The sequence below is a fragment of the Patagioenas fasciata genome, chromosome 9 (assembly GCF_037038585.1).
Source record: "Patagioenas fasciata isolate bPatFas1 chromosome 9, bPatFas1.hap1, whole genome shotgun sequence".
In the NCBI taxonomy this organism is placed as follows: Eukaryota; Metazoa; Chordata; class Aves; order Columbiformes; family Columbidae; genus Patagioenas; species Patagioenas fasciata.
In genome coordinates this window covers 13,605,829-13,631,762 of record NC_092528.1, presented here as the reverse complement: position 1 = coordinate 13,631,762, position 25,934 = coordinate 13,605,829, and the positions used below count along the sequence as shown (strand labels likewise).

General features: G+C 42.5%; 1 protein-coding gene across 3 annotated transcripts; it reads left to right on the top strand.

Moving 5' to 3' along the window:
• The first annotated feature begins 556 nt into the window (after window positions 1–556).
• Window positions 557–24,765, top strand: SERPINE2 (serpin family E member 2). 3 transcript variants are annotated; one of them, XM_065844853.2, is made up of 10 exons: window positions 557–655; window positions 14,415–14,689; window positions 15,896–16,015; window positions 17,212–17,439; window positions 18,389–18,586; window positions 21,081–21,279; window positions 21,425–21,525; window positions 22,544–22,630; window positions 23,184–23,267; window positions 24,088–24,765. In XM_065844853.2, the coding sequence occupies exons 2-10, from the start codon at window positions 14,434–14,436 to the stop codon at window positions 24,123–24,125; spliced, it is 1,311 nt and encodes a 436-aa protein (XP_065700925.1). In that variant the 5' UTR covers window positions 557–655; window positions 14,415–14,433; the 3' UTR covers window positions 24,126–24,765. The 3 variants fall into 3 exon arrangements, with proteins under 3 accessions (XP_065700925.1, XP_065700927.1, XP_065700926.1); XM_065844854.2 differs by lacking the exon at window positions 557–655 and adding an exon at window positions 3,148–3,274; XM_065844855.2 differs by lacking the exon at window positions 15,896–16,015.
• Window positions 24,766–25,934: the final 1,169 nt, after the last annotated feature.

The following is a 25,934-nucleotide window of genomic DNA, read 5'->3' as shown; positions in this document are numbered from 1 at the left end:
GCTCGAGGACTGGGGTGCAGCAGCCCTGACTGTGGGGAGCGTGCAGGATGAGGTGGCCCTTCAGCCTAAATCCTCCCAATGCTGTGGCTGGGAAGGGACCTCATGGTGTTGGGGGACGTGTCAGCCCTTGTCCTCGCTGGTCTCCATTCCCTCGCTGCCCTCTGATCTGCCAGCCATCCTGCCAGCCTGGACCTTGTCCCCGTGGGCACCACACCAGCCACCTCCGCTTCTCCTGGCCATGGCTGGAGCCTCTCCCCGTGTGCTAGACAGAGGGGCCAGAGCTGCCGGTGGGTTCGGGAGGGCCCACGGGGCGGCTGTGCAGGGGCACGGGCACACTGGCAGACAGGCCTGGGTCGAGGGGACTCAGCCGGCCGTTCCCAGCACACGGGCCCCGCGGTGCCTCGGGCCGTGCTGCTCCCATCGGGCAGGCTCGCGGCCGGACCGGGCCTTTCCACCTCCCCGCTCCGCTCTGGAGCAGCTCTGCCCCGAGGCGGGCGGGCGGCCGCGGGGCTGGGCGGAGGGCCGGGCGGGGCGGGGCGGGGCGGGGCGGGCCGCGGGCCCTATAAACGCCGGGCGCCGCCGCGCTCCGGCCGAGCGGCGCGGTGCGGTGCAGCTGCTGCTGCGGTGGGACCGAACTGCGAGCCGCCGACGGGAGGTGAGCGAGGAGCGGCTGGGCTGGAGGAGGAGCGGGGGGGTCCGGGGCGGCGTGCGGGCTCCGCGGCGCGGGAGGGAACCAAAGTTTCCCTGTGGACACCCCGAAGGCCGCTGGCCGCAAGTGGTGGGTCCGGCCGCGTTGTCCCGGGTGCCGGCGGGCTGCGCCGTGCGCTCTGACCGGTACCGGCTCCCGCAAGTTTCTCAGCGCCGGATGCGTGGGCGCTGTGGCGTGAGTGGCTGCTTCTGCCGTGGTGAGGTTTTTCTTGGTTTTTCGGAAGCAGGGAGGTTTTATTTCCCCCACATGAAGTGTATTTCCAGGCTGGCAGCCTTGCTCTCCTCTGCCCCCGCCCCCCCCCCCCCCCCCCCCGCGGCGGGCTGGGGACCCCACTCCGCTCCCACGGGTGCCAGAGGGGCCGCACTGCCCCAGCATCGGCTCCGTCCTAGGAGCCGGGAAACTGGAAGTTGCTCACTCCATTACTGACAACTATGAAAACGAGCTTGCTTTTCTTGTATTAAAAAAAAAAATCATAGATCATTGAGTAACTGAAGTTTTCTTTGCATATCGAGCGATAGAGAAACGGGAGAGAAGTATTTACAGCCATCGCAGCTTGGAGAGGAGAGCGTGTGTATATTCTGTTATTGAAACAGGATTTGGATAGTGCTAGTGATATCAAATTGTGTGTTGAAGCAGAGAAGTGATTAGCTAAAACTCTTGTCTTGGCTCCCTTTTGAATAATGTGGGAGTGTGCTTCATGTACTGAGTTCTGGGAGGTTTTGGAAATGCGAAGTACGCCTCAGGAGAGTCTTATGTCTCCTGGTTAAAATGGTGTTCAGTATCTTGGATCAATGTTGTGCAACACGGGAGGATCTTGACAAGAGAAATAAAACCTTTGGAAATAGCATTGTGCTAACAAATAGGTGCTAAAATGTCAGATTTCCCTTAAAACTCAGGAATATCTGCTTATGGATTAGGGGCCTCAGCATGATTTATTTCTCTCCCCCTTTCTCGTGCCTGAATATGATTCTGAAATGTGGTTTGTTTTTTGTGGTTTTAATTGCGTTCTTGGGCAACTTCCTGAAAAAGAAACCTGGTAGACCGATTATTTTTTTCACTGGACTGAAAAATTATTACTTCCCCCTTCATTTTTTCTTGTGTGAGCATTTAGTAATGTCTTACCCCCTGCTTTCCACAGGAATTCATTAGAAACATGGTTTTGTAGGAACTATTCACAAAAATGTATGTAGCTGTAGGAAGCTATACTGTCATGTAGCTTCAAAAAAGGGGATGAGCTGCAGAAATCTATGAGCAAAGTGAAAAACAGCTGCATGCCTGATGAGTGATCAGATGAGTCTTTAAAGTGTGAGATGAAGACCAATGCAAATAAAAAGACAGAATTATGAAGTAGATTGATACAAATACATATAAGTTGTGCTAGCTTGGAATTTTAGCATTTAATGAGGTGTGATTAAACCCATGAGAATAGCAGCTGTTTGGCACAGGAGTGAACTTTGAGTAATGAATGCTAGTCCACAGCTTCTTTACAATTATGGACAAGTTCTATGTCAGAAAATCTGTCAGCAAATTTTATCAGTGCTCTTAAGATGCTGAAAAGCTGCTTACTGGGACATTACCCTTGCATCTGCTGCCTAGGTACCAGGATGTTATAAAAACACCTCTTTGCTTCAGGTGGTGATATGACCATCACTATAGACAACTGTGTGTATATATAGTTCCATGTACTTTATGTGGGAGGTGAGGTAAACTCATGTTAGTACAAAAAAGAAAACAACAGAAATCTGCAATGGATTTTGTCTCAAGGTGTATAGGGAAGTGTTGAAGCTTCTGTTTGGTGTTGTCATTGACAACCAGGAGAATAGTGTGCCTTACTGACATGTGGAGACTTTCAGTGTGAGTCTCTAAATTGCACAGCCAGAATTGTGTTCCAGTCCTAAGCTTCTAGAAGCATACTGTTAGGCAGAAAAATGTCAAGCAGTGAGCCTTGTAAGTTGCACTGGGTATTTTTAGCTTAAATTGAATTGTGTGTGTATGTATATAAACGTATAAAAATAACCACCTCACCTTATTGCTAGGAATTAAAATGGAGATGTGTATAAATTGCATGCACTTACAGTGAGGGAACTAAACAGTTCAGAGGGATCTCTGGCTGAAGATTTCTGTTGCTTTGGTGGTGGTGGGCTCAGTATGTACCTGGTTCATGCAGCTGGTGCGGCTTTTGATTCTTGCTGGGCAGCTGGTGCTAGTGCTTGAAAAAGCTGGAGCTCAGTGGAAGGTTTTTCTCAGAAGCTGGAGTTAAGGTTGTCTGGACTGCCTGGATTGCTTAATCACAAGCAGGCATGAGAGAGCATGCTTTTGTAATATTAATTAGGAGGAAGTTCAACCTAATCATCAGAGCACTTCCAGTTAGTTGGTCTGTTAACTGGATTCTACTGCTCTTTAGGGTCAAAGGTTTTATACATGGGAAGACAGGGAAAAGATGGATTAATCATCACTGATCTCTGAAGTGTTGCTGGATGCAGTCATCTTTACATGCCTCCAGGCATCCTCCCAATCACCTGTGACATGACTTGCAACTCATGTTTTACAGCAAAGTACTAGCCTGTAAGTACTATGTAATTCAGTGCACCTATACTAACCATAGACAACTTTTGGATAAGCAGAATGATATAAAGAATTGCCTCTTTTTAGCTTTGGAGAGCAGGTAGCGTGGAGTAGCCAATCACATATGAAGCTAAAGATTAACAGTGTAAATTAAGAGAACTATGAAAACATTGAAAGGGTTTTTAAAATTCAAGTAAATAGCTTCTGTGTGTGAAAATAGGAGAAAGCTGAATATGTGCAACCATGTACATGTTCAGGTGTGTCTCCTCTGCGATGGTTAAAATGATGGGGTGGGAGGAGAACAGAAAGAAATTAAAATCAAGGCGGTAGCATTCTACATCTGTAGCTACACAAATGTTTAGGCTGGCATGCTATGGAAAAAAGCCATCCTTTGTTCTGCTTTCTCCTGTCTCCTCTTTAGTACTAGAATCTGGTTTACTACTCAGCTACATGAATACTTGTGCAAGCACAGAAGAGGTCACTGCTGAAGTTGGAGCCAGTGATCATGGGCAGGAAGAGGATGGAGCAATTTTAGTGGTAGTGCTTGTATGAGCCACAGTTTCTCGAGATGTTTGTCACAGCCTTGAAATACACTTAAGTGCTAACTGAAATGCTTTATTTATCATTTAACACCTCTTCTTGAGCAGTGTCTGTGGAAACACATGAGTTTTGGCAGCTACTGTATCTTGTCTGTGGTCTGGTGTTCACCTTTAATGGCCAGAAAGATGCTGTTGCTTGTATTTCCAGGATGGAATCAGGAGGTGACTCATGCTGGGGTCTGATAAATATGCCACGAAGTGGCTTAAGTATGAAAGCATGTTCATCTTGTGGGTTGATCTCCCCACGGTGGAAATCTCAGTCTTGCTGACCATACTCAGCAACATGATGTAAACCATGTGCTTCAGGCAGTCTCCTGTTCTCTTCCTAGGCTTTAGAAACAGTGATCTGAAGTTCATTTTAGTATCTTGGGACCATGACAGCAATTATGGAAGCATCAAGACTTGACTACCAGTGAGTTCTGAACTGAAGACTGTGCTCAAGGCTGTGTGTATGTAGTGGCCTCAGCATGCAGGTAGAAACTGTTTATTTGTGAGAAATATTACTTGTCAGCAGACTGTAAGCTACACACTGGGGCCTCCACCAGCAGTACTGTGAAACTTTGGTACATCTTAGCTCCCTTAGTTCAGCTGCTGTGTAGATGATACTAACTGGTGTTCATCAGCTATGTTGCTTTGACCAAGCTTTTGCTTCTTTTTAAATGCTTTTCATGTTATTTAACAACTTGAACTTTAAACACCTATTCCCGCAGAAGGGCACGTTGTGGTATTTAGAGATGGTGCTTGCTGCTTCTGAGATGGCTGTGTCATCTTGTCTGAACTGTAGGCTTTTGTTGGCTGAAGGTTATGAGCGGTTTTTGAGGTTTCTTGTTTTAATGGGAGACGGGCAGCCTCTGTCATTGTCTCTGACAGGTTACAAGTACAAAAACAAGAGGAGAACTGGACATACCTTTTGACTTTTACCCTTCTATTCTGTTATCTTCTTACTTTACATCCTAAAACAACCTAAGAAATCCTATGTAGAAGTTAGTAGGTTTATCTGTTAGTTATATGTCTCCGTTTTGTTATGTACCTTCCTCTTCCAGAAGTAGTTCATGGAGCTCTCTCAGCAAGGAAGCAAGCTCGAGGCCTCCAGCTGCTCTGGCAGCTTGGCTTAGGAGGCTGCTTTCCCAGCTAATTGCCTGCTTCCTCTGCTGAGGTTCGTCATCTGCATTACAGAAATAGCCATGGACTGTGCGGGGGCTTCTCAGCCAACGCAGCTCACAACTCTGCCTACAGACTTCCAATCTGAGCTGAATCAGATGGTTTAATATACCAGGTCATGACCTGCTATTGCAGGATTCTTGTGCATAGTTCGTATTCAGTTGTCTCTTTTTTTTCTGTGGAAATTTAGGTCTTGCCTTTCCGGAAACCTGTAGTAAAGCCAGTGAGATTAATCACAAATGAGGTCAGATTAATGAAAAGAGTGTATTTTCTTAAATATAGGTCTTCTAGATAGCTGTTGGTTCTCTTATTAACTGGTTAATGTTAAATAATCTTGCAGATGACTGAGGAGGTGTCTATCTGAATAGACAGTAAGGGTTCCCAGCCCAGTGCTTCATTCCTGCATCATTACTGGTATGATTCCTGCATCCTAATAGCATCTGATTTCTGGTGCTTCTGTGTTTGGCTGGTTCTGTTTCTGAAACTAGGGAGGGGAAAAAGATGAATGTAAGTAAATGTCTATATGCTGTAAAGAAAAATGTAAATATCCCTGTCCTTTTTGGGTAACATTTAAGCTGGTTCTAAAATGGTTGTGAAAATAGAAAATGAGTGTCTGTTTCTGTGACCTCAAGTATGTTTCAGTGATGCTGTCCTAGAGATAGAAAACCATTATTGTTTTCATTTTTTAATATTAATAACTTTAATCCTTGGCTACATTACATTTCAAGACTTACATTTGTTATCTTGTACTTCAGATAGAACAATGTTTCTAAATTCACTTGCAAATAGGAAGCTGTTGATTGTAAATGTTGTACAGTGTGTTTAATAAATAAGTGAAAGGCTTGTCACCTATCACTCTGCAGATCTCCAACCACAAGTGAAGTAAACGATTAGAACAGCGTTCCTGATCTCTCCAAGTGTTTTGTCAGGTGGTATTATTCCCTAGATACAAATGCTTGAAGTTTCATGTCTTGGATATCAATGAGTTTGTATAAGTACAAGTTCTTATTATGAACAGAGAATACTGGAGTTGTTCTAGTTTATTTTTATGGTGAAACGAGTGTATCAAATACAACTGTGTAACCTTACAGAACTGCCAGCACTATTATTACCATAGCCTTATCTCTTGTAGGAGGAAGAATAAGTAAAAACTTAGCAATACTGAATTGCTTGCGTTATTTTAAGTGGGGTTTCTTAAAGGTGACTTAGAAAAATGAGAACCTGTCTGTTACCTGTTAGCAATTCAGCATCTCTAACCAAAGCATCCATAGGGTTTGCTTAGATATCATGTGGCTGATATGTCCTGCCATCTCTCTTAGCTTCCCAGAGTATAAAAATAAAATAACTACATAGAAAACCCCATTTTCAGATGTTCTGTAAACCCAGACTGAACCATAGGGTGTGGAATGATTGGATGATGTAGGGTGAACTAAATAAAAGGTGTAGAATCTGAAGACAAACAGTTGTCTCCTCCTCTGCAGCAACTCGCGTGCCTGTCAAAGCTCTATTGAAATTTTCACTGTTGGTTTGAGGATTTGATTCTATGTCTTTAGCTTTCATAATTTTTTTACAAAGATTTTTTTTTTTTTCTTTGCTTAACAGTTCTCTAGGTCTGAGTGCTACAGATATTAGTATCTTAACCCTTCTGAAGAAGGAAGTTCTGGGAAGTTCTCAGTGTTCTATCTGCTCCAAGCACAGCTCTCCATGCAATCTCAAAGTGGCCATGGAGCCATCTCCAGAGGGCTGTTTCTCCTCTCTCAGGCTGGGATGTGCAGGAGATGGAACATATGCCACTGGCCAGCAGATTGAAAATTTCCTGGGGAGGCAAGGAGCAAGTTTTTGTTTGTTCTGCAGGGGTGTAGAGCTGCAAGATTCCTGGTATCAGATGAGTCCTGCAACAAGTGGAAATGAATAAGGGTACAGGGTTTCCCTTTAATATTATTTGAGGAAGAAAAGAAGGTCAAATACTATAGCAGAATTGTGGGTTAAGGTAAAGGTGGTGGTGAGGGACCTGAGTTGGTAAAACACCAGCCATTATTAGTCTGGCACCTTGTGGAGTTAATATATCTGTACTTATGCAGCCTGTTACCAAAGAGTTAATACCCTATACCTTATTAATGAGAGCGTGCAATCCTGGAGGTTTGCCTTTGGTTCTTAATGAGCCTGTACTTGCATAGTGAGCATTGTTAATGTACAGTAAATGTGGGAACTGTGGTTCCATGGGCTTTTCTGCCACAAAAAATTAAAATGGGAGCTTGGGTTGTGAACCTACTGTTAAGTTTTAGGAAAATGCTTTAATCACCAAATATTGTTACCTCTACTGGAGTGAATCCAGAGCAAGAGGGTATAGCCTCAGTGCCATGTTGTGAAACACTACTGTGCTGCATCTTTTTGGGAAACTGGTTCTGCAGCATTAGTCATGATGGGCTGACTATCCCATGCTGTTTCTTCATTATATTAAAATCACCACATTGCATAAAGAACTTAAGATCAACAAAACCACTTATTTAATAAAGGGACACCAGTAAATTGAAAACATAGTTCTCTTTAATCTTCCTGATACTGTAAAACTTGATCATAGATCTTAGAGAAGACCATGGAAACTCTGCTTTAAATACAGGAGCAAATAAGACATAGAAACTTTAACAATAGGTGTTGAGCCTACCATAATGAGAGAACAGAGATAAAATTTTAAAATGGCGGTAGAACTGTGAAGTCCGAGAATTGTCTCCATATGTCCCCTGCCCTGTGGTATCAGAAAACTGTGTATTTGCTTCACGAAGCAGAGCTCAAGTTGGCTTTTTAAATTATATACAAATAAGGAAGGGAAGTAAAAGCAAATTCTACAAAAATGCCTGTCTATGTTCTTGAAATTCTGAAAAGTGCTTGTGTATGGTTATGACTAGGTGGTGAAACCCAAAGCTGTCTCTGGTCAGTTTCATATCAAGCAGTGAGCTACCGCGAATCACCACGAAACAGTGTAGAAGACAGATCCTGGTGAGAAAATCAGTCTGGTTTATGAGCAGGAGACGCTAGTCATGAGGCTACAGAAAGGTTTAAATGAAGCTTGTCCACCTGTTCTTCATGCTAAACAGAAACTCCCTGGAAATGGTGGTCAAGACTCTTCATAAAGAAGCACTAAACTCTAACTTTCTGCTAATGAGAGCTGTGCTTGGATAATGAGATGGTTCCTGTCTGGGTCCAGCCAGTTTCACCGGCCAGTGCTCTGCTGGGAAATTCCCTCTTGGCAGGGGAGGCTGGCTGGACATGGCTGAAAGGGAGGCGTTCTGAGTGGAGATGGTCCATCTTCAAACAAATACAAATGCACTAACGGAGAGAATTAAAAATAGAGAGAGAATGGATAAAGGTGGAGAGAGGAAAGCCTCAGAGCCAGTATCATGCTCTTTGCACTTGTGTGCAGTGTTGGCTGCAGCGCCTGAAGTCAGACCAATATCTTAACACACAAAATGTTTTTTAAAGAAAAAAACCTTCCAGTTTCTCTGAGTACATGGTTATCTCATGTTGACAGTAACTTACTCCTTTTCAGAGCAATTTAAGTACCATTTAAAAGCTAGCAATCATCATTTCTTAGTAATGCTCAGCATATACTAAACGTTCCAGGTATTGAGTAATAAAAATCTGTTTTCTTGTGTTAGATATTTTTGTGTGACCTTGCATCTTGATATACTGTGGCTTGTATTTTTGTATCTATGGGATGTCTGTAGGGTTTTTCCTCACTTTTTAAAAGCAGGAAGCACTGGAAAGAGTTGTTACACGAAAGGGAAGAGCCAACATTCAGGATGTACCAGAAAACCTGGAGGAGGATGAAACATTTCACAGTTCTGTTCTCCTGCATTAGGACTGTGGGTCCTGCTGCTCCAAACCTGAAAGCGTGTTTAGATGTAGCAGGGGCTGAGCAGCATGGTAGGAGAGGATACTGAAGCTGAAGGCTTTGGCACAGAAGAGGCTTAGGCAGAAGGAGAGTTGTGGACACCTGTGAGGGGGAGAGGAGAAGCCTACTGAGAGGCTGGAGTGTTTTAATATGCTGCCAAGTGTGCATCATCTGAAAAACAAGACCCAGCATGTGACCTTTCCATTGCAACCAGAGTGGTCTCATTGCCTTAGAGAAACAATTGCGGTGAGCTCAGCCAGCTCCTAAATGACTGTTAACAAGTCTGGTTGAGTATTTATTCAGTCCTGCTGGAGAGTTAGTTAAATGCCCGAAGTGAAATTGCTTTCTCTGAGCTCACATGTCAGTTGAAATAAGACTTTTAAATTAGTAGCACAGATGGCACTGACAAGGAAACATCAACATCTCAAACTTGGAGAAGTCTGCAAATGTTTGTCCCAGGCCAGGTTTCTCTGGGCTCACAGGCTGCTTGGTGCTGCCACATGGGCTCAGGGTCTTTGAGTTCATGGGGTTTAATACAGTGAGACCAGCAATGCTGCAAGATTCTGCCTTTAGTTTTGCTCTGTTTAGCTGCACTTGCTACTGTTTTGGTTACAGGTATTCACGGAAGTGAAGTCTGGTGTCTAAACTTCCTTATGCTTGATATCATGTCTTTAAAGAAACTGCAGAATCCATGTTGCAGCTTCAGGAATGAGTCTTGCGGCATATAGCTTATTGCTGTTTAAGTCAGGCTTCAAAAGCAAACACTTGGAGCTGTCTCACAGGATCCCAAAATACATACAGTACTTAATGCAGTCAGTACAGATACCTAAAAATTGATGTACAGTTCATTATTTCTTCCTCTATTCATTTCAAACTGCTCTTCAAGCTCTCTGGGACAACTCTTTTCTCCAACTTACACTTTAAATCTGGGTATGTTTCTAGCTCATGTTTCTGCCTCTTATCTCAAACCAAACTAACTTCTCCATTTCTGCTGGGAAGAGTGCAGCAGCTCAGTTTGGCTCTCTGAAAACAAAGTCCTTCCTAAGCTGGTACTTTCCTGTAGGAGGATCTCCATGCTCAGCAGCTTTTTGTGCCTTGGGCTGAAGACGTAACTTCTACCTGCTCCACCAGCGCCTTTCTAGACCCAGAGAAGACAGTCCATGTTAATGTAACTTTGCTTTCTGTAAATGAAAGCTGAAAGCATCGCGTCCTCTTTGTTGACATAAATACTTCCATAATAACTTCAGCCAAAAACTTAAACTATGCATGATGTGCGTGATCTAAATAGCTGAGCCTAGTGAGAGTTGAGTATGCTGCCCAGTATGTGTGAGGGGTAGTGTTTGCAATGCTGGCTAGAGGCTGAGGTCAGCTGGAGATTGGTAGCCTGAAGGCATTTCATCATTTGTCATGGAACAATACAAAACCACCAGCGCAGATACGGCACACTGCGGTGTTCCTCCCCTGCCTTGCGCAGAGCTCTGTGCCAGACCGGGCTGTTTGTCTAAAAATAGCAGCTTGAACTAGGCTTTGCAGTTGGATACGAGTACTAAATACTACTGCAGCATGGTGTACATGACTTGGTGTGGTGCAATTCAGTGAGGCAGGGGGAGTAAGATAGTTCATGGTAGACTTACCATGGAGAAGGCATCCCTCGTACAGCTGAGTGCATGACACTGTCATCGGTTTTGTTCAGAAACTTTAGCGTTAGGTTTAAGAACTGGATTTGTGTGACTAATTTAAGCTTTGGTTTTTGTCACACTCTAGATGCATTTATTTGCATCATTGTCAGTATTTCTGTTGTCTGTTTAGAAGTTTAAGTTGTGGGATATTGTCCTTCCTGTAAGTTCTCAGTCTAAGAAGTGGGCAACTTACCTTGAAGAGGGTTTTTTTAACTTTTTTTTTAGTCCAACATCTTTCAAAAGCCTGCAGTTATGTAAATGAATTTGCCTATACACCTTCATTCTTCTCTTTGTGAAAATATAACGGTCATAGGCAAAAAATGCCTAGCTTGTATTTTTGTTTGGCTCACTGAAGCATTACATTCAAATTTAACTAAGTTTTTAGCTTCAACGTTATGAAAGCTTGTTGAAAGCTTTTTGGTATTCTGTATAGCAGGTCAACTGTTTCCCATCTTACACATCCTACATACTTTTGAATTTTTTTCTCCTTACACTGTGCTTAAGCTATTTCTTTCAGGATATGCAAATGCAGTTCTTGTCACTGAACTGCGTAGAAGTTGAATATACTGAAATCCACACCAGAAACATTAATAACACAAATGCCACTTCTGCTTGACAAGGACATTAGCTCCCCAGTTACCTGGTTGAGCTATGCAATGGGCATGGCAGAGCAAGAAGTGACTTCTCTGTAACTAGCACTGCAAAGCAGTTCTACTCTTTTTCCCATGCTCAGAGCACTGCACAACTTTGCTTCACTTACTCAGCGGGTGTCTGCTGGAGATTGTGCTCCGAAATGGAGACCAAACTGCATTAATGGTGTAGAAGGAGGGAGAGATAGGGCAAGCAGGGAGGCGTTTAGGGAAACCAGGTGAAGGAGGCAATGATTTTTCCCTGAAACAACAACAACAAAAGGCAAAAATCCTGCAGCAGTGGCCTTGGGACCAGGATTGGGTTACTTTGACAAGGCTTCACACATGTGTCCTGGGGAAAATGTCAGGCTGTTGGTAGCTGTCACCTCAAGTCTGTCAGGGGCTGTCACCAGCAAAGTCGAGAACTTGGCACCTGCAATATATTCTGGTAAAGGCAAAGAAGAGAGAACTATCTGATTTCAATTAGTTTTGTACAAATGCAGTACATAAATGGCAACGAAACACAGTTTTATTTGGTTTCATGTAAGTGTCACTCCTGTCTTTGCCCTCGTAATGTACTTCTGGCAACGTGATGCGTCAAGGGGTAGATACACTCAAACCAGTCCAGTCTCTTCTGGTTTGCCAGCTGTATTAGGTGGAGCTGCTTCAATCAAAAGCATGGGCTTCAGATTACAGCTCAAATTGTGTGCTCTGATTGCATTGTCTGTCACTGTCCCTGGTCTCCATCACTACATGGGACAGGCTGTGTTGCACCAGTATTAACTGCTTGCTTGCTTGAAAGTATGCCTACTAAGAATCTCTAATATTTCTGGGTTTTGTAGCCTTTTTTTTGCCAAGGTTCCAGCTAAACGTGGAAGTCTGATTAATATTGGGATTAAGAATTTTTGTTTCAACTGCCACTTGGGTCTTCTGGTAGGGAGAACCAAACCACCAAAGAAAACCCTTAAAACCAAAACGTGGCTACTCTTGGAGTGGCAAGCCACACACTTGCATCCTGCAAGGCAGCATTGCCATGGGTGTAGAGCTGCTGCCTTGGAGAGGGGGAAGCCCTCCACAGAACAACAAACCTGGAAATTCCAGGTGGTTTGTTTGTACTAGGATTGAAGAAATCCTAAGAATATTCCTTAGCATTTAAAAAAAAAAAAGTACAAGTTCATTTTCCCTGTCAGGCTACTGGTCTACTCCATAGCTGCCCCCTGCTGCAGCCAGTGGTGTGGGACACAGGACATGTCAAGAAGTGTCACAGAACCTGCTTCAGGGGAGGTTGGGCTGTGTTTACGTTTTGCTCCTGCAGGTCCCAGCTGCAGCTACCAAATGCAGTCTAGTTTTTCGAGTAAGCCTGAGCTGATACCAGTTGATGGCTGGTATGGAGCCCTTTGGAAGGAATTGTACCTCAGTGACTCCAAAAACTGCTTGGGTGGTTAGTAGCTTGATGGGAAAGGTTTAATTAGTGGTCAGGCTGTTAACCTGCTTTGTAAAACAGCACTTTCACTTTTTCTTGCATAACTTAAGTCAGTCTGACAGGTTTCTCTGGTCACGGCTGTATTAACAGTTGGGTTGGGGAAGAAAGATGTCTCAACTCCTGTGTTATTTCAGGTTCAGCATTTGGTTTATTCTGTGCTGCAACAGTAAACTTCGATAAAGCCAATTCTGTCCCCTGAAATGGTGTAGATGAAAGCGGAAATGCCGTCTTCGTTACTTGCAAGTAGTTTAGCACAGTTAAAGTACACGCTATTAAAAGATGATTAAATGAATCTGTGCAAACACCAGCTGGTTTTCTGATAACGGAGAGCTCCGTGTGGTTTGGGCTTGCAGCGTAGGTGGGCTGTGCAGCGGCAGAGCTCTGGGTGCTGGGACCCTTCCCGGTGAGCATGGGGTGGCTGCCAGTGATGCCTCAGCCCAGGTGTTCTCCTGCCTGGATGCTGCTGGAGCCAGAGCAAGTGTGCAGTGCTGAGCAGAGGGCTGGAGGGGAGGAGAGACCTATTTTGAGTGGTATGCAAATGACATTTTCATCAGTTGTATGCCTTCTGCAGCCTGATTAGCCTTTAGGGAACTAGGGAACTTTTTGACTCCTCAGCATGTTTGAAAGACTTAACACCTAAGCGTGCTCTTTGGAACACCAGTATCAGCTCAGTGGGGGAACAGGCTTGCTTGGTGATCTGAAAATGGAAGTGAGGGCTCTTGAACTGCGCAGCTGAAGTGTCTTAAAAGTGTTGTGATTGAATGTCTCAAAGGTGAGCAGGGAACCTCATTTCATGATATAGGAGAGTCTTGCATGACTATTCCTGCTTACCCTAACAAAAAAAGGATTGAATACACTTCATGAGGAGGAAATACAGCCTTATAGTTACAGTATCCAGTGTTTAAGATTTGGGCTTGGTTCTCTAATCAATTGCTGAGAGGTCCTGAACAAACTGTTGCTGCTGCTTGTACCTCAGCTCCTGGGAGTTCAAGGGTGTAAGGATACTGAATGCTGTTGAGTGTTAGGTCTGCGGGTCAAGATGGGCCTGTTTTGAATGAACTTATTTCTGTAATCATTAGCTGCTAAATTTTCTTAAATGGACAAGTACAGGCTAAAATCCAAACTTAACCTTGCATTTTAAAGCCTAAAAGTAGTCTTCTATATTCCCATTATGGAAAATGCCAGTTATGCAGCTAACTCTTATTATTCTAGGCAGGTGTAAATTCTCATAACAGAAGGTTTGTTTGCATATGTATACATGCTTCTGTTCACTGCAGAAGATGATCTATAAAATGTACTGTGCATCACATCTTAGTGGGCAAGGACCATATCACAAAGCTTCTTAGCATTAATTTATCCTAAAGGGCAGTTTAAATAGGATGCCAAGACTTCATTTAACTGAAAAACGAAACTAACTGAATTTGTGTATCGTTAGGTGGTAGTCTCCCAACTTGGTCCTGTTATATAGTCACTGATATATAGCTATTTTGTAGTTATCTCTGCTTCTGGAAACCCTTAGACCTAAAATACTGGTAGCAGTAAAATGCAGGTGTGGGTCCCATGCCAGAGCTCTGTGAATCACGTGCGGAGCACGTGCAAGACTTGCCTCCTCTTTAGGTAAATAAGAATTTAAGTTGAAAATAACAATGCTGTAGTTGTGAAAGCTGACTTAACTTTCCCCTCTTGTCCTCTTACAGGTATCTCCAACCAGAAATCATGAACTGGCACTTCTCACTTCTCTTTGTTCTTGGGACGTTAACATCTGTATGTTCCCAGTTCAGTTTTTATCCTCTGGAGGAACTTAGCTCTGATGTTGGAATCCAGGTCTTCAATCAGATAGTGAAAGCTAAGCCTCAGGACAATGTTGTTGTTTCTCCTCATGGGATTGCATCAGTCCTGGGGGTGTTGCAGTTGGGTGCTGATGGCAAGACAAAGAAGCAGCTGACAACTATGATGAGATACAGCGTAAATGGTCAGTGATTCCTAAGGTGTTTTTGTGTGTAATTAATACCAGAATCTTCTTGCTGTTTTGAGATGCCTTTCAAAGTGTGGTAGATTGCATCATACACCAATTAACTCTGTTTACCCAAGCACAAAATGGACACATTTGAAATTAATTGGCCATTTGAGTATGGACATGTTCGTATACTTGAACTGGCTTATAAGCACCTTTGTTAATGACTTCAGGGCCCTGGCTAGAACTGGCTTCATCCTTGCAAAACTGATTTTCCAGAACAGTGTGGATGGTGGTCCAGTGCCAGCACTATGGAGGAAGGCTGCAGTACCCCATTTCAGGCTGTACTGAACAATCCTTAATGTGCCACTCCTCAGATAACAGGGCAAGAAAATATTTAATTCTCATCACCATGTTGAAAGCAAGGCGAACTCTAACCATGCAATTGATACTTTCACTTTGATGCTCTTCAGATTTGTTCATTTGTGTTTCTGCTGTCAGGGTCCCTGAATCTGTAGTTCTTGTAGTGCCCTCTTCTTGAAACAGCTGTTCCTGTGTGTCTCTGTGCCTGACACTGCATGAATTTGTGTTTGTATTCCTCTGCCAATGTCAGCCCTTTAAGAGGGTGTAGGCTGAAAGTTCTTGCTGCTTTACTTTGCATGCTGAGTATTTTCATGTTTGCCAGCAAGGCTTAACATCTTAGTGCCGGCATTCTACCTTCCTTCCAGGAACAGGAAACCCTCCAAGAGCTAAGTGCACATTTAAATCTTGAACAGTATTGTCATATAATGTGTTGTCCTGTCTTCATTTGCTTTGCTGTTTTGGTTCTGGGTTTAACGTACAGCAAAATGATTTGTCAGCTTAAGATCTAAATATTGTAGATGGAAATCTCTTCATGGGATAGTCAACTTTAGGAACACCTGAATGCTCAAAATATAAGTACTTGCAAAAATTTTGAAGCGTTATATCAGCTGTTTCTAATTGGCCAGCAGACTTTCTAATCCTAACGGTGAGACACAGAGGTTCTCAAACTCCTTAGAAGGTGGCCAGTACCATATTACAGGGACTTGTTATGGGATGCTACCTATCTCTTTGCACATATCTCCTCTGTTCTTGTTCATGATTGCGTAACAGTCCTTTGGCAACTACAGCAACTGCTTCTCTGGAAAGGTAATAGTTGGAAAGTATTTAATTTATCTTTAGCTGTCTTTTAATACAATTTAGCAGCGGGAAGCAAAGAGGAGAGCCAGCATGATGAGACCAGCCAGCTCTCCCCGGACCACCAGCAAGTGCTCCGTGGACCACCAGTGGTCCACAGAATACAGTTTGAGAACCTCTGTTATGGTATGTTCTCCAAAAGAATTTGCCCATAATATTGGAGAGTAAACATGTAGAAATTCATACAAAACGTACTGCCAAAGCATTCATGATACGTGAAACAGCAAAGCCATCTGAGGCTTTTTCTTATGTGCGGCTAAGAGAATAACTCTGAACTAATTTATTCCCTTCATATCTCTCATCTCAAGTTTGTCTGCATAAGGAAGCAGTTTGGAAATGTGTCTGCCTAAATTGTGTTGGAAAACAGGGGTAACCAACTAATCACTGCTGTAAAAACAGCCACCTAAGGATCCTGTTCACTCTGGTTAAATAGGAGGTTGCTTGCCTGCCAATAACTTCCCTGTGTAGACAAGCACTCAGTCATGAGCCATAACAACGGGGGGAACTGGGTATGGTGAACATAGCAGTTCTTCTGTGCTGCCATATGCCTTCTCTCGTACACAGCAAGGGAGCTAGCGAGTCCTCAATATGAACTGCTTTCAGGTCCTAGGGATTTTGACTGTAAGCACTGGAACCTACTGCTTTCCCCTTTCTTTTTTTTTTTTTTCTTTTATTTTATTAAGTCAAGTTCATGTGTTAAGGGATTGACACCTGCTTGTAGTTGATTTAGGCCAGGACCTAGTCCTTAAGGAAACTAGGACTTGACTTGAACCTTACTATGAAATCTTGACAGTATCCTTTCTTCTCCAGTAAACGGAAACGAAGGATGGTGAGAAAACTACTTTTGCTTTGTACTCTGAGGTTCAAGACCACCTGCATAATCCTGCAGACCTGTTGACTCTGAGCAGACTGAGCCCTTGACTTTCTTTGTCACTGTCACAGAACTGACAGGTGATCTGGGCTTCTGATATGAAATACATTTTGGAACAGTCTGTTCTGTGGAAAAGTGTGGTTAGTAGCACCACACTAAGGCTTGGACATCAGTGTTATCCCCAGCCTTGTCTGTAGCATTCTGAGCAGACAGCTTGAGGGGCAGCAGGCATCACAGTGAAGGTCACGTTTTTGTTGGGAAACAGTAGCATTCTTCAGATGAGAGATCAGAAAATGGTTATTTTGGAAGGCCTCTCAGAATGCCTGCTTTGATCTCTTTTTCTAGTCCAGCATTTAACATCTGACCTTTCATGTCATTAATAGTTGCATATAAAGTAACTGTTTGTTCATCATCTTATTCTAAATTTAAACTTGCTGTTCTTTCTGACTAGGAGTTGGTAAAGCGTTAAAGAAGATAAACAGGCTCATAGTCTCAAAAAAGAATAAAGACATTGTTACAATTGCTAATGCAGTGTTTGCAAAGAATGGCTTTAAAATGGAAGTGCCTTTTGTTACAAGGAACAAAGAGGTGTTTCAGTGCAGTGTCAAGAGTGTGGACTTCGAGGACCCAAATGCAGCATGTGATTCCATCAACCAGTGGGTGAAAAATGAAACGAGGGGTGAGTATTTGTGAGTGCTTTTTGTGCATGGCACCTCTCGGATTCAGATGGAAATACTGGGGAAAGGTGGGGAGGTAGAAAAATTTCTACCTTGCAGCCGAAAGTTGCCTTTAAGCTGGCCTTGAGGGATGTGTATGGTGTGTGTCCATCTGCCCATGAGTTCGGGGAGCTTCTGCTGTTCTTTGCCCTCGTACAACTGTTGAGAAATCCAAGCAGAGTTCTCTTGGAGCTATGCTTTCCCAAACATAAAAGATGCTTTCAAGCAGGTTAGATGTTTGAGTCAGTAAATCACACTTGTGGAAAGCTGTAGAGCAGTTCAGCATTTGCTCTTATTGCTCTAAACTCTTGCAAGATATGGCCATGTTCTTAGGAGTCATGTTTAGTGGAGGATTTTTAATTAATCCTGACTTGACAGAACTTTTCATGGTTCAGTCCTCTTGACATCTAGTTGTCAGTCTTACATATGCTAAAACAAGAGATTGTGTTCTGCAACATATTCACAGTCTAGGTGAACTACTTGTTTGGTATCTCTTGGAGTTAAAACCAGTGCCTCCTGGATGTGAGTGTGTGTTAGTGATGTTGGATGTGGTATTTGTGAAAAGGAGCTGTTGAATTTTCTCTACCACATCACCAGTTTTGCATAGCAGTGTTGCAAGCAATGTGTGAATGGGGAAGTGCTTCAGCTGAAACTATCACCACTGTAACATGGTCTTAGACCTGCTCACGTCCTGGAAACATCATTCCCTTGATTAGCAAGATGTATGCTTTCTAATTATCCCGAAGGCTTACTTTTTGACAAGACCATTGGCTTTATGAACCTCACAGGTATTGCCCCATGAGTTGGCACACTCACAGATCAAGAGGCCTAAAGTAATATGTGCTTCAGGTTCTTGGTGAAGAGTTGGCCACCATTGACAGCAAATGCTCAGACTTTCTTTATTTCTTCTAGGAATGATTGATCAGGTTGTAGCTCCAGATGATATTGATGGCAGTTTGACCAGACTGGTTCTAGTAAATGCTGTGTATTTCAAGGGCTTATGGAAATCAAGATTTCGACCCGAAAATACGAAGAAACGTCCATTTTATGGAGCTGATGGGAAGATCTACCAAGTTCCCATGCTGTCCCAATTATCTATCTTCCGCTGTGGTAAGCTCAGTAACTCCCACTACTACCAGTAATGGTTGTAAAATTTGCTCTTTTCCTTCCAACTGAAACAACAGTTTGCTGTACATGTGATCTTCAATGGTATTGCTTACTGTAGATGGTGTAGGAGGCTTTGTGTTACAGAAGGATCTTATACTGGTGAGGTATGGATGAGCTGCTTGCTCAGGGTATTTAACAGCTGCCTAAGGTTGAATACTCTGTGAAAGAACTTCCTTATCCTGTTGTCTTTAAAAAGGAAAATCTGTGGTACCCGACTGATAACTTTGCATGATACTTAAGCTTTGTAGTGATAAGAAATCCTTATTTTTTAAGGGGTGAGAATAAAGGAAAACTACCAACAGAAACAGAACCCTGAGGTTTATCTGGTGATGAGCTGTGTATGAAAGACAGATTGGAGTAGAACCAATCTATATTTTACTGTATAATAAAGAAGTGAGATTTGTGCAGTCCCCAGTCTTGTGGGAGCCAGAGGAGCACAGGGTCAATGTGTTGCTGTATCTCTCAAGGTGTGAAGCTGCTCTTCAAATGCAAATTGAGTCACAAAGAAGTTCAGCAGGTTCAGCCAGATTCCCATCAGGCTCTCAGAGCTGACACAGGCAGCTCCATGCGACTGGCAATGTACTTCAGAGCCTCAGTGTTGCAGCCCTGTGGGAATTCCATTGGCCAAAGTAAGATTGAAGCGCTGATAAAAGAACCTTTTGTTGCGTCCTTCCCAGAAGAGAGCAGTGCTGCCTGGAACTCACTTCCATGTGTGCTAAATACCGTCTGAGAAACTGGCCTGAGAATACAGTTTGCTGTAAATCAAATAAAAATCAAGACTCACTGTGCTTTTAAATGCCTAATTTTACTGTCAATAGTGCTCAACTAATATTAGTAGATTTGTGTTAAACAGCTGTAACTTTCTCTCCCAAACCTCTCCCAAACGCACGTATTAGAGCAGATGTAATTATTTTGAGATAACTGCTGAAAGTGTGAGAGGGGGAGGTGGGCAAGCCTACTGCAGTATATACTGCTTATCTGTGGAGTTTGAAAGAAGTTCATAACTTAAGATGGGCTTTATCGAGACTATTTTAAAGGCTCTTGACTTTTGATTTGGATACTGGTTAAACTCCATTATGCTGACCTATGTTTAAGCTAGAAAAGCTATTAAGGCTAGAAAGGAACAAGAGAAATAGTGCCAAGTTGAGACTGGTTTTAGGTTGGATATCTCTGGGTATCCTAACACCGGGTTTCTTTCTTATTTATGCTTGCAGAGTGTTTTTTAGAAGTTTAAATTTCTTAAGCATCTTAAATTCCATCAGTTGACTGAAGATGAACTCCCCTCCTGTTTGATATACCTCAGTAGTGGTGATAGTAGCACTTCACTGTTGGACAGTTTACTTCTTGTTACTGTCCTATAGTCAACTGATGCAACCAGTATTTTGATCGGTAGGTCATAGTCTGAAACTACTGTCTTAGTGAAATAGCTGCCAAGATTGACACAATTTGTGCAAAATAAGTGCAATACTACCAGTTTTCAAGCAATACAAGCTCAGTCAAGGCAGGTTGCATGGCCCTGGCAACGAGAGTAAATTTCTAATGAAGATGTTGACTTTCAGCTTGGGCTGACAAGCGCAGACTTACATAAAGAAAGGGGAAAGATAATAAGATCTTACTGCTATCCAAAAGCTTTCCCAGAAACCCTGTCTGTAGTTAAACTGACAAGTTTTCACTTGAAACTCCTGTAAAAATCATTTGCTTCCCGGTCACGTGCCAGAAATCCCACAGTAACCAAAGGGAACTTGGAGGAGAGGGTTGCTCAAAGACAGTGTTCCTGGCATTCGCCGTAACTCTCGGAGCGTTGCTATCTCGCTCCTTCTCATCTAGTTGGCCTCCTGCGCTGCCTCGGAGTGGCTGCTCTCCACTGCCTCGAAGGACTTAAGACTGATTCTTAATGAGATCCTTATTAAGCAAGAAAATTTAGTAAATGCAACAGACTACTTCAAACAAGAGCTCCTCCAATAACTCTTGGAGCAAAAAGAGCTTGTCTACAAGATCTCTTCAGTTTGGAAAGATAGTCTGTTGCTTTTCTTTGCTGCTTGTTTTTCCTTGCTCAGTCAGTTCTGGTACAGCTGAGATCTGAAGCAGAGATCCTGCTGATTCACAGACCTGGTGATTTTCAGCAGAGCTGGTTTATCACTCCAGGCTGATGAGGTTTGGAAAGCAGTATGCATATCAAATTCGAATGAGTGTTTGCTCCGTGGTATCATTCTATCTGTGGTTGGTTTGTTTTTGTCAAACTAGTATCTGTGCAGACCCCATGCCACTTTTGAAGGTTGCCTAGCAGGAAGCCTGGCAGTCCGTGACTCTTTAGAGTCACTTTTAAGATGGGGGCAAAGCTTTCCTGACAGACTCTGACAAGCAGTAGGTGTCTGAAGGTAAAACAGAGACTTAAGGCTGTAAGAATTATGGCTCATTAACTTTGCTTATTTTTTAGGCACTACAAGTACTCCAAATGAGCTGTGGTATAATATTATTGAATTGCCATACCATGGTGAAATGATAAGCATGTTGATTGCTCTGCCTACGGAAAACAAAACGCCACTCTCTGCTATCATTCCTCACATCAGCACAAAAACAATAGGAAGCTGGATGACAACCATGGTAGCAAAAAGAGTGCAGGTTATTTTACCTAAGTAAGTACTACTAATCCATTTCTCTTTCAGGGAATGTTTTGGGAGTTATATATGTATTCCTTCTCCAGTACAGGAGGAACAGAGCATTTAAGGCAACTTCCCTGCATAATACTGATGCCTTCTTTTTTTCATTTGTTCCAACTAGATTTACAGCAGTAGCAGAAACAGACTTAAAGGACCCTCTGAAAGCTCTTGGCATTACAGATATGTTTGACCAATCAAAGGCAAACTTTGCAAAAATAACAAGTAAGTTATTTTTGTGGAAGCCATGGTGGTCTTTATTAATAGTTTTTGGCACTGAATAAAGCACTGTTTTACCGATACTGTTGTCTGTTTTGTCTTGGATAGGTGTTACCATGACATTGGAGCAAAGTTCTATTTTGTAGCCAGCCAAGCATGGCTGTTTGCTTCCATTGAATGCTGCAGTGGCTTTTTTCCACTTGTCTCGCATTACAGCAGTAAATCATGTTAGTCTGCGTCTTAAGATTTGATATTACAACTGGAGGGTCTCAAGTGTTGTCTAAAATCTATGGAAGGACTTCTAAAGATACCATACCTTAGCCTGCACCAAATGCTGCAACTGCAGTATTTAACTTTTCCCTGAAGTATGTCTTCAATGACTTAAATTTTCTTGAGCTGTAGGAATGCTCAAGGACTAAATTCCCAGTTAAGGGACTGGACCACACCAGAGCTGTAAATATTAGTATTTGAAAGTGGGGTGTAGACATTTTTGAACTTATAGCTCTAAAATGTCATCTTATTTCTGTTCTCTGATTCCGTTAAACTCCTGATTAGCTTCTACAGAGAGGTCTAACAGAAAGGCCTGCATTGTGCTGGCTTAATTTGAAAATAAATTTGTATTTTGCACTGAAAGTAAAGTGTCTTGCTAAGTGTTTTTTTTTTTCCCTGTTGAGATAAATAGGAGTGTTACAAATTCAGATATATTTTTAATTTTAAATAAACAAATGACTGGAAAAAAAAAAGCTAAGTTAGCCCTTCTAACATAAACCATCAAATAAGAAAGCCTAGTAAATGGGGAGGAGGGAGGAGTAAGATAGGTTATTCCCTATTTTTTTGTAATTACAAACGTAGTGACTGTATTCAAAGTTATTACCAATAATGTTCTTCACTGCAGCTTTATGATTTCAGCAGGATTGTAGCAGCTTGTATTTTTACCCATGCTAGCGTAGCTGCCAGAAACAAGGTGCTTCAGGGCTCTTGCAGTTGGTTTTACTGAAAACACTGTTCTCCTTGGGTTTTTCAGGAACAGAAGGTCTTCATGTATCTCATGTTCTGCAAAAGACAAAAATCGAAGTTAGTGAAGATGGAACCAAAGCTTCTGCAGCAACAAGTAAGCAAGTGTACCGATAACTATCAGACTTGGGAAAACTACATTACAAGGCTGTACCACTAGGCAGTGATAGAGCCGACTTTGAGACCAGTGCAGGAATGTGCCCTGGCTTCAGATCACATCAGTTGATGGGTTTTATGTAATTTCTCAGGAAAATCCCAATTTGCCAATATTCATCGGAGCATTGGTACACTCTAAGAAATATAAACAGGTTTACTTGTAGAGATGTCTTCTAATAGCTAACGCTTTGGCCACCAGCACAGTATTGTTGGCTATCCAGATGGCAAAGAGGACTTAAGCTGCTACATCCTTTGTGTGACAACCCAAGACTTCCTTCCAGTTTTCTGTGGGTCTTGTGTTTTGTCTTTTTACTATGGTTCCTACAAGAATAACGTGACCTCTGCAGCTTTAAACATCCAAATTGTTAGGTTTTAGGTATTTCTCTCTACCTGTGCAAGCTTCTAGTATGTGCTAGGAAACTTCACTTTAATAGAGTATATAATGTGTTGTGGTACTTGCTTTGTCTAACTTGAAACCTTATTTTTCTTGCAAGCTGCAATTTTAATAGCCAGGTCATCCCCTCCCTGGTTCATAGTAGACAGGCCGTTTGTATTTTTCATCCGGCACAATCCTACAGGTAAGTAACATTTATATGTACTTTTTTGCCCAAAAGTTGAATATTAGCTATGCAGTAGAAACAAAAGAAATCTGGAACTACTGAGTAACTATCGCTTTAAAAAAAAATCCTGCAAATATATTTTATGCCTTTATATTAGATTATCTTATTTGGAGTACAACTCAAAACAGGAAAAAATATAAGTATTGGCTGCCAAGTTAACAGAAACCAGCATGACAGGTTCATGGGTACAAAAGAACAGCCTTTAATGATCATAGTTCCCCTGAGTGGAGAGCAAATAACTGTGTTAGGGACAGTGAATTGGTGAATAGGACTCATCTTTCTGATGGGCAATGAAACTCAGAGTGCTAGGGCAAAGGCTAGAATAGGGGCTTTGAGTGTTGCCCCAGCCTGCCATGAACAGAAGTGAGTGTTCCAACATAGCGATCGTGGTTTCTTGGCAGCATGGGTTGGGTCTGCTAGAACAGAGCTGCCCCAGTGACTGTGAATAACTCAATCTACTCCTTGCAGTGACATGCATATGATGGATGTGCTAGTTAGTAGGGAACAAGATGCAGCTGCCAGCAGCATGGCAGAGTCTGCCCCTGGCAGCAGTCCCCATCCCGAGGCTCCACAGAGCATCAACAGAACTGTGTGTCTCTAGAAACATGAGCTGGCCACCAATCCAAACATAGGCCTCTCTGGGCTCACAGACTTGAGGGACGCTAGACAAGCCTGTGACGAGGTGGCTTGGTTGTGCTCTGTGGACTTTGTGCTTTCATGGAAAAGTTTAACTGTTTTTACAGACTGTGGTAATCCTTGTTTTCATTTCATCCCTCAGGTACAATCTTGTTTATGGGACAAATAAACAAACCTTGAATGTGGAAAATACTTTCTTCAAGAAGTACACAGACTCGTGACACACCCCTGTTCTGTTAAATATTTTGTACACTACTCTTTGACTTCACTCAAGCTAGTTTTAACCACTGACCAGGTTTTGAAACGGGAGTCGACATAGTTCTGGCTTTGTTGGGAAAAATACAGATTGAAAACTACAGTATCTCTTCAAAATGTCTAAAAGATTCTCTAAACTACTGAATGGTTACCTATGCTAACAAACTTTTGAGCTTTTTCTGTAGCTACTAAGAGTTTTATGTATGGCTTTTGTGAGAGGATTTTAACAAGGAACGATAAACGTTTCTATTAATGTTGGTTTCTTCTTGTGTATGGAAAAGATCTAATTTTGTAGATACCACCTATCAAGATTGCTTCTGGTTCTTGAGTATCTTGGTACCTGGATATTCTTGGCAGAAATAGATTAAAAGTTTAGCAATTTTTATTTTATATAGTGCATGTATCACTGAGAGTTTTAAAACTAATGTGGTGTTAGATACACATCGCATTGTCCTGTCTTATTGTAATGTAAACTTGTCATTGCTAGTATACACTTTCTATTGGATTTAAATTTTATATTTGTTTTTGTACAAAGGAAAAAATAAAACTGCATTATGAACAGTCAGTGTTGTGGATCATGGATGTGCTGATGGGTATTTAGGTCCAGAGCCCTGTGAAATACTTTATTGAGATTTCTTTCTAAGAAAGGTGAAAGAAGGGTGGTTTTGTGATAACTTTTTTTTGTTTGTGGTGGTGTGTGTGTGTTACTGTTTTTGTTTTGTTTTATTTTTCTTAACTGCTTTCTGCTGACTACTTTTTCTGCTGAAGTCATTCTACTGTGGATGAATTATCCATTGGTTCAGTATCTGAAGAGAAAACTCTCTGTATTTGCTGTACTCAAGTTACTGCTAAAACTGCTATGTGAGGTTATCTCAGTGCACCTTTGCAACCTTTTCTTCCTGCTCCACATGCTGTAGGTTATATGCACATTTGCGTGTCTTCAGTCCCTTGCAGCAGTCTCATGAGTGCAAAGCTCTTCAAAAGATAAGCAGTAAATCTCTTTGGTTTGTAACAGATAGTTCTTTGTTTGCAAGCATGTTGTACTGCTCCTGTGGCAACCGAGGGATTTGGATAGGGAAGGTAAATCTTTGATATTAGCTGCTTCTCATCAGGGCACACCTGCAGTGAGAGGAGGCTGGCTGATGGTGGTCTATGGGGAGAAATCTCTGCAGCGTTTGACAGACTCAGTGCTGGTGTAAGTAGATGACTATTGTATGTATCCCCAAGCTGGAGGATGAGCCTCTTTGACAGGTGAAGTGAAAATGGTTCCAACAGAAAATACCTGAACGTGTCATGGGTGGCTGGTCCTAACCCAGTACAAAACCCAGGATGAGAGCTCATAAAATACTGTTGCAGGTAATGCACAGGTACCAACTTGGTAAGGGGGTCAGGAGTAACAGAACACAGGAAGGACGTCTGGCTCCCGTTGTTGCCTTCTCTTTTCCTGCTTGAGTTGATGACTCCAAATGTCAAGAATAAATCTGGCTGGCTGTTTTATGGTATGTATTAGCTGCCTACCACCAAATAATCCTTCAAGACCAGGCTGGACAGGGCTCTGAGCAACCTGATCTAGTTGAAGGTGTCCCTGCTCATTGCAGGGGAGTTGGACTAGATGAGCTTTGAAGATCCCTTCCAACCAAAAGTATTCTATGATTAGCTTGTCTCCCAACAAGTGCCCCTGCTGTGTTTTGAGGGCCAGGTCTCCTGTACTCAGCTCCAAAGAGGTGAATGGAG